Source organism: Leptonychotes weddellii, chromosome 16, assembly GCF_054177405.1.
Source record: "Leptonychotes weddellii isolate Sample4059 chromosome 16, ASM5417740v2, whole genome shotgun sequence".
Classification (NCBI taxonomy): Eukaryota; Metazoa; Chordata; class Mammalia; order Carnivora; family Phocidae; genus Leptonychotes; species Leptonychotes weddellii.
The window spans coordinates 50,426,099-50,435,135 of record NC_138384.1 but is presented as its reverse complement, the minus strand read 5'-3'; the positions used below and the strand labels follow the sequence as shown (position 1 = coordinate 50,435,135).

The 9,037-nt window shown below is 48.5% G+C and overlaps 1 protein-coding gene across 1 annotated transcript; it reads left to right on the top strand.

Annotated features, from left to right (window-relative positions):
* The first annotated feature begins 125 nt into the window (after positions 1-125).
* ZNF132 (zinc finger protein 132) lies at positions 126-7,697 on the top strand. Its single transcript, XM_031018665.2, has 3 exons — positions 126-613; positions 3,041-3,209; positions 5,232-7,697. Exons 1-3 carry the CDS (start codon positions 599-601, stop codon positions 7,166-7,168), a joined length of 2,121 nt encoding a protein of 706 aa, XP_030874525.1. The 5' UTR covers positions 126-598; the 3' UTR covers positions 7,169-7,697.
* Positions 7,698-9,037: the final 1,340 nt, after the last annotated feature.

Sequence of the window (9,037 nt, the reverse complement as noted above, 5' to 3'; positions counted from 1 at the left end):
CTGGGTAATGTAGTTTGCGTCGCGTAAGTAGCGACGCGGCGGGCGCCAGTCCTGATCACCTAGGCAACGACCCAGCGGCACCGCGACTGGCTCAGGGACCTAGTGTCGTGTGGGCTGCGAGCCTCGAGCCGCCGCTTGCTCAGAGTCTGGGCGTTTCTGCGAGAGCAGCGGAGGATGGGGCGGGACTTCCGCGTCGCCAATGCACTCTTCACTTCGCGGTTGGTGGGTTGTTTGGCAGGTGGCCGCTGGGACCAGAGATGCAGGTAGGGAAGTGCCGGGACTGTCACCGCATCACTGCACGCACTTTCCCCCCTCCGCTAATGGCTCCTTCTTCCTGAGCCTTGGTTTCTCCAGATGTAGAACGGAGGTAACGAGCCACCACACACCGCCTTCGTCCCACGGCCCCGGGATGCAGCTCCCAGGTCCTTCGGTGCATTCTATACTGGGGAAGACTGAGGCCCTTAGTGTGACCGTCAGCCCGCGGTCACCCCGGGCAGTGGGGGTTTGAGGGTTTGGATGAGCCCTCATTGTTTGTCACTGTCGCCTCCTCGCACGGTCCCGCCCAACCCACAGACTGAACAGGCCAGCAGCGTCGCTGATGGACCCGGGGCAGGTGAGTGGAGGGTGCCCCAGCCCCTCACCTGCCAGGATCCCTGTCCTCCTGATCCTGGAGCCCCTGTACGGGACTCTTCACCTACACTTGAGTCTGGAGCCCTGAGAATCACTTTTCCTAGCGTCCGGAATCCAGGCCGGAGGTTATATGGAGGGGTTCACTGTTAGTTGGCAACCTCCTCGGGAGCTTCCCTGGTGTAATCTGACACCGACCCCGTAGGTGGAGGGCAGGAAGAAAGTGAAGAAAGAGGCAGGTCACTCCAGATTAGTAGGTGGCAGGTTTAATAAGCAAGGGCAGGTACACAGCAAGCTTGCCTTGGACAGCCACAAGAAGAGTAGACCACATCAGCCCACTGAATCTTAAGTTTATACAGAGACCTTAACTTGGTTCAGTCACGTATATCATCCAGATGGTTTCAGCACCGCATCACAACCTCAAGGCTATGTCCCTGGGGGGAATTTCTGGGAGTGGGGAAGAATACACATTCCAAGGACTGGAGGTGATGACAAGCCTCCCATTGCCCAGGTCCAGCTCATACATGGGTCAGCTGACAGTCACATCCTCTTGATAACCTCCCCCTTACATTCACATTTCCGGAATCCTATGGGATAAGGTCTGGAAGGGTGTCTCAAGCACAGGGACCAGCATGTGCAAATTTCTTGGAGGTGAGTATAAGATGAAAGTGTTCAGGGAACTGCAGGTCTGTATTTTGTCTGGTGGACCTAGAGAGCAGAGGACAGATACTGGTCTGGAATGGCAAGCTGAGGAGCTGGGTCTCTATTCTGAGTGTGGTGGGAGTGTGGAAAGTTTAGAGCAGAGAAGGGAGGTGATCTGACGCAGGTCTTTTTTTTAAATTAATTAATTAATTTTTAAAAAGATTTTATTTATTTATTTGACAGAGAGAGACACAGCGGGAGAGTGACTCGGGTCTTAATAAACTCCCTCTGGATGCCGAGTGGAGAACAGATTTGGTCAGGGGGTGGTAGAGGTGAGGTTGGAGGCAGGAAGACCACTGAGTCTTTCACTGAGTGACTGGAATAGTTCAGGTGTATGGGCTTTTGGACCAAAGGTGGAAGTAGGAGAAATTGTTGGCTCTTGAACTTTTTAACTAGGGTGGACTAGATTTCCTGATGTGAAGCAGTAGGTTGGACCCAGATAGGTTTTTCAGATGTGGAAGTTAGAGTGAGTTGATATCAGGGGGAAGGCAAAGATTTGGGTTTTGGCCATATTGTATTTGATGTATCCTACAGACGGCCAAATTGAGGTACCAAGTATGCTTTATATCAAGTCCAGGCTGGAGACATCCAAGGGATGAAGACTTGTGTGTGGACATTATGTGTGGCTGTGGGTTGACCAGAATGGTGATCAAGCCTCTGACCAGAGACTAGACCTGGGATGAAAAAATGAAGCACGAAAGTAACAGAGGTAGGATGACAGTGGGGCCTGAGGTGAGACCAGTTTACCTCTCTATAGCTCACCAGGTTTTTGTGGCCATCCTCCTTGGGGACTGGGGTGGGGGAGGGAGTGGGTGTCAGGCTGGAGAATAATCAGGGGTAGAAAGGGTCAGTCTAAGCTAAGAGTCCCCAAGCCAATGGTAGGGGGGCAGTAGATCTGGGATTTGTCTAGTAGGAAGAGTGAGAACAGCTATGACTGGTGAGGGGACGGCATGTATAAGGATAGAGGTGGAAGAGAGCAGCGGTGTTTAAGATCTACTCATGGTTCTGGAGAACTGAAGGCTGAAGCAGGGCCGGGAGGGGAGGCATTAACTAGAAGTGAAGGTTGTTTCTGGCAGTTGTGGTTTTTGGAGATGTGAGGCAAGCCAGGCTCAGTGTTGGATCCTGGTTGCCTTTGTTGGGTAGGCCATGTGCATAGTGGGATATAGACACTAATAGATGCCTGTGGTGTGGACAGGGAGGGGGTGGGGGCTGGGGGGGGAGATATGATGATGGTATAGTCCAAAGAGTGACATGTACAAGGTAAGGGAATGTGAACCATTGTGCTCAGGCCCTGGTACTAGAGGCTTAAGGGAGAAAAGAGAGTCTGAATTTTTTTATACTTGGGAGGTGTGATCTGGAGAGACAAGAAACACAACACAAGAGAGCTTGTTTAGTGTGGGGAGGGGTTCCTGGCCAGCCCAGAGCTCAGACAGCATCTGTCTGCCCACCTGCTTTTTGTTCCTCTGGATTGTGTTGGCCTGGATACAGTGACCAGTGGGACTACAAGGAGGGAGGGACACCAGTGGTGCCAGGGCCTCTTATCTCCTCTGAGATGGGGGCCTGAGGAGGAGGAGGAGCTGCAAGTGAGTAAGGGAACGATGGACTGAGGGGGTCACAAGAAGAGGAGATGCCAGTGGTAGATGTAGCAGAACTCTGAGCCATACTTCAAGGGCCTGGATGACTCCATTTAACTGTTTTGTTTGTTTTTCAGCCCATCTGTTGGCCCCCTGGCTTAGCTGTCTCGTCATCGCAGAGCCCAGTGACCTTTGAAGATGTGGCTGTGTATTTTTCCAAGGAGGAGTGGGGGCTTCTTGATGAGACTCAGAGACGCCTGTACCACCATGTGATGCTGGAGAACTTTGAGCTCATGACCTCACTTGGTAAGGCCTTTCTGCCCCACCCCAGCATGGTGACCAGCTTCTGCCCTCTTGCCTTCTTCCCATAGAAAGTTTTCTGTTCATCCCAAAGCTGGACCCCAGGCACTGGTTCTTACCAGGTTTCCTGTTATAGGTGTTGTGGGTGCTGGGACTGGGCTGTGTGCATTCTCCATGTCTCTCAACAGCCTCATGAATAGTCCCAATAGCTGTTGCCCAGGGGCCTTGTGGGAGGAGAGGTTGGGGATCAGGCACCTATCATCTGCCTGATGGATCCCACTAGGCTTGACCAGTTCATGGCTGGGTGACCCAGTATGGGGCCATGCCTAGATTCTGTCCCTTCTCCCATGAGGCTTTTTTTTAAAAAAATAATTTTATTGAGTATACCACAAAGTTCATACTTTAAAGTGTATAATTCAGTGATTTTTAGTGTATTTGCACAGTTGTATAAATACTACCATAATCTAATTTTATTATTATTGTTATTCTTTTTTTTTTTTTTTAAAGATTTTATTTATTCATTTGAGACACAGAGATAGAGAGAGAGAGAGAGTGCGCATGAGCAGGGAGAGAGGCAGAGGGAGAGGGAGAAGCAGGCTCCCTGCTGAGCAGGGAGCCCGATGCGGGGCTCGATCCCAGGACCCTGGGATCATGACCTGAGCTGAAGGCAGATGCTTAACCATCTGAGCCACCCAGGCGCCCCTATTATTGTTATTCTTTTTTAAAGATTTTTTTTATTTATTTGACAGACAGAGACACAGCGAGAGAGGGAACACAGGTTGGGGGAGTGGGAGAGGGAGAAGCAGGCCTCTCGCAGAGCAGGGAGTCCGATGTGGGGCTCGATCCCAGGACCCTGGGATCATGACCTCAGCCGAAGGCAGATGCTTAACAACTGAGCCACCCAGGCGCCCCACCATAATCTAATTTTAGAACATTTTTATCACTAAAGAGAAACTGTACCCATTAACAGTCACTCCCCATCCTCCCTCATCCCTTCTCCTTTAGCCTTAGGCAATTGCTAATATACTTTATGACTATGTATATTTGCTTATTTAGACATTTCATATAAATGGAATCACAGTATGTTTTTCTGTGAATGGCTTTCATTTAGCCTAATATATTTGAGATTTATCCATGTTGTAGCACATATCAGGGCTTCATTCCTTTTTATGGCCAAATAATATTCTATTCTGTAGATATACCACAGTTTATTTATACATTCATCAGTTGATTGGGCATTTGTCTTGTTTCCACTTTTTGGGTGTTATGAAAAATGTTGCTATGAATATTCAAGTACAGGTTTTTGCATAAGTATGTTTTCATTTCTTTTGGGTAGATAAATAGAAATGGAATTGCCAAACTGTTTTCCAGATTGGCAGCACCATTCTGTATTTCCACAGCAGTGTATGAGTATTCCAATTTTTCTACTTCCTTATCAACACTTATTATTGTCTGTTTTTATAGATACTCTAGTGGGTGTGAAGTGGTATCTCACTGTAGTTTTGATTTGCATTTCTTTAATGACTGATGATGTTGAGCAACTTTTTTTTTTTTTCTAAAGATTTTATTTATTTATTTGACAGAGAGAGACACAGCGAGAGAGGGAACACAAGCAGGGGGAGTGGGAGAGGGAGAAGCAGGCTCCCCCCTGAGCAGGGAGCCTGATGTGGGGCTTGATCCCAGGACCCTGGGATCATGACCTGAGCCGAAGGCAGACGCTTAACGACTGAGCCACCCAGGCGCCCCTTGAGCAACTTTTCATGTGCTTATTGGCACACACACACACACACACACACACATACAAGTCCTTTGTCCTTCTCTTTGTCCTTGCCTCTAGTAAGGCCTCCTTTATTCTGTAGCTTGGCTAGGCCCTGTCCTGCACAGTAGGCTCTTCATTCTTATTCTGGACCCTTGGCCTGTCACCATCCCTTGGACCCATTCCTGTATATGTCAGCCACACATTTCTAATGAAGTCACCCTTTCCACCAAGTAGAACACTCAGTTTGCCAGAAACTTCTCTGCTTTCAGGTTGTTGGCATGGAGTGGAAGATGAGGGGGCCCATTCCAAGCAGAATACTTCTGTAGAAGGGATGTCACAGGTCAGGATCCCCAGTGCAAATCCTTCCACCCAGAAGGCTGACACCTGTGATATGTGTGGCCCATTCTTGAAAGACATTTTGCACCTGAATGAACATCAAAGAACATATCCTGAGGAGACCCTCTACACATGTGGAACATGTGGAAGAGAATTTTGGTTCAGTACAAACCTTCACCAGCACCAGAAGGAGCTCAGTGGAGAAAAGCCCTTCAGATGGGACAAGGACGAGGATTCATTTGTGGAAAATCTTACAGTTCACCTGTCAGAGAAGCTCTTCACTTGTGGGGAAGGTGGTAAGGATGCCTTGGACAGCGATGACCTCTTCCGGCACCCAGCCATTGACAGCAGCAGGAAGCCACAAAGGAGCACAGAGTGCAGGGAGACCTTTTCACACAGCTCTAATCTTGAGCAGCTCACAAAAGTCCATACCACACAGAAGCTATTTAAGTGCAGCAACTGTGGAAAAGCCTTTCAGAAGACCTCCACCCTCCTCAACCACCTGAGAACTCACTCTCAAGAGACAACATTTAGATGCCCAACAGTTGGAAATTCCTTAGAGGAGAAATCAACCCTTGTTAATCACCAAAAAAGTCATGATCGAGAAACATGCCATGTGTGTAAAGCATGTGGGAAGACCTTCACTCACGCTTCTAAACTGAGGAAGCACCAGAAATTTCACACTGGAGTAAAATATTATGAGTGCAGTGATTGTTGGAAAACCTTCAACCACAAACTCACACTTGTTCATCACCAGAGAATTCACACAGGAGAAAGGCCTTATAAGTGCAGTGAATGTGGGAAAGCCTTTAATAACAGGTCACATCTCACTCGGCATGAGAAAGTTCACACTGGAGAAAGGCCTTTTGAGTGCAGCAAATGTGGAAGAGCCTTCAGCCAAAGCTCCAATTTCCTTCGGCACCAGAAAGTTCACACTCAAGTGAGACCTTATGAGTGCAATCAGTGTGGTAAAGCCTTCAGCCGCAGCTCTGCCCTCATTCAGCACTGGAGAGTTCACACTGGAGAAAGGCCTTATGAGTGCAGTGAGTGTGGAAGAGCTTTTAACAATAACTCCAACCTTGCTCAGCACCAGAAAGTTCACACTGGAGAACGGCCTTTTGAGTGCAGTGAATGTGGAAGAGACTTCAGCCAAAGCTCCCACCTCCTTCGACATCAGAAAGTTCACACTGGAGAACGGCCTTTTGAGTGTACCGAATGTGGGAAAGCCTTCAGCAATAGCTCCACCCTCATTCAGCACCAGAAAGTACATACTGGGCAAAGGCCTTATGAATGCAGTGAATGTAGAAAGGCTTTCAGCCGCAGCTCCAGCCTGATTCAGCACTGGAGAATTCACACCGGGGAAAGGCCTTATGAGTGCAGTGAATGTGGGAAAGCCTTTGCACACAGTTCCAGTCTCATTGAGCACTGGAGAGTTCACACAAGAGAAAGGCCTTATGAGTGCAGTGAATGTGGGAAATTCTTTAGCCAGAACTCCATTCTCATTAAACATCAGAAAGTTCACACTGGAGAAAGACCTTATGAGTGCACTGAATGTGGGAAATTCTTTAGCCGAAAGTCCAGCCTCATTTATCACTGGAGAGTTCACACTGGAGAAAGGCCTTATGAATGCAGTGAATGTGGGAGAGCCTTTAGCAATAACTCTCACCTGGTTCGTCACCAGAGAGTTCACACACAAGAAAGGCCCTATGAGTGCAGCCAATGTGGGAAAGCCTTTAGTGAAAGATCTACACTTGTTCGACACCAGATAGTTCACACCAGAGAAAGGACTTACGAGTGTGACCACTGTGGGAAAATCTTCAGCCGCCTCTGCAATCTTGCTCAGCATAAAAGGATTCATACCAGAATGTAGCCTTACAGAGATGGTCCTTCTGAGAAGATCTTCAGTCAAGTCAAACTTCATGCAGAATACCCACAGAGAAGTTACCTGCATGTACCACTAGTGTGGAGAAGGCTTCAGAAGGTAGTCTGCCCTTTCTGAGCAGCCCAGGGCTGAGCTCTCTTCCCTCTGGAGCGTAAAGCCCTTTCCAGCCTGCCTGGGTCCAAATATTTGCAGCCGTCATCTACATATGTAGGGAGAAAACAGCTCCCTGTGCCTCCCTTCCCCTTTCCTGGAGGGAAACAGGATTGTCCTGGGCCCACTAGAATGGCTTCATTCCCATTGCCTCTAAAATGGTTAGGAAGTGAACTAACCCCATGCTGGTCGAGGGGCCTTGAGGGATGTCCAGTTTGGGCTTCTCAGATACACATGCCTCATGGATGTTGTCTTGTCTGCATGTAACCCCAATTATGTATCTAATGAGCTCACACATCACCCTCCCCTGGAACCACTTATCTTGGTGTTCTCTATTCTGCATGATAATAAAGACCTTAGTAATCAAGTCTTTTTTTTTTTTTTTTAGAGAGGGATGGAAGGGGCAGAAGGAGAGAGAGAATCCTAAGCAGGCTCCATGCCCAGCGTGGAGCCTGACCCAGGGCTCAGAATCACCACCCTGAGATCATGACCTGAGCTGAAATCAAGAGTCGGATGCTTGACTAAGTGAGCTACCCAGGTGCCCTGATCAAGACACCTTTATTTATTTATTTTAGATTTTATTTATCTGACAGAGAGAGAGAGAGCACAAACTGGGGGCGTGGCAGGCAGAGGGAGAGGGAGAAGCAGGCTCTCTGCTGAACAGAGAGCCTAATGTGGGGGGCTGGATCACAGGACCCTGGGATCATGACCTGAGCTGAAGGCAGATGCTTAACCAACTGAGCCACCCAGGCATCCCTCATGTCACCTTTAATCTTGGGGGTTTTGGTGGGGGTAGGTCGAAAAAAGAAGTGGGTAGAGTGAGGGATGGCTGAGACAGGGCACCTAACAACATCTACCTCAGGGTATAGAAGGAACATAGGGTTAGGGCTTGCAGTGCATCTGAAGGACTGGGAAAAACTGAAGGGCTCATAAAGTGAACATAGTGGCCTGTGTTTCAGAGTTATCTGAAGGCCCAGAGCTCACCCTGAAGGAGGAGGATGCTAGTCTGCAACATTAGAATGGTCTGTTGGATTAGGAGGCGGGTCCCTAGTTCCTAGAGAGATGTCTGGGTTTCCCCATGTGAGGAGAAGCTGTCTTCTGGTTCCTAATAAGGATATATGATCCTAGGAGGCGGGGAGAGGCCCAGTGGATAGAGAAACAATGGGTGTGAGGTAAGAGGGAGTTGGGAGGAATTTACAGCACTGCCATTAGGGACAAAGGAGCACCACAGTTCTCCATCAGCTTGAGGCTCTGCAGGGTAAGGCACGTATAACTTAATCTGAGACCTACAGGGGCCATCTGGGAGCCAGAAACACTGGGTTTGGAGCAGACTGGTAAACTAAAGGGAACTTGGCTATTCTAAAGGTACATCAAAAACTTCCAGATTGGGGTGCCTGGCTGGCTCAGTTGGTAGAGCATGCAACTCTTGTTCTTGAGGTTGTGAGATTGAGCCCCAAGGTGGATGCAGAGATTACTTAAAAATAAAATCTTTATAGGGCGCCTGGGTGGCTCAGTTGGTTAAGCGATTGCCTTCGGCTCAGGTCATGATCCTGGAGTCCTGGGATCGAGTCCCGCATCGGGCTCCCTGCTGAGCAGGGAGTCTGCTTCTCCCTCTGACCCTCCCCCCTCTCATGCTCTATCTCATTCTCTCTCTCAAATAAATAAATAAAATCTTTAAAAAAATAAATAAATAAAATCTTTATAAAG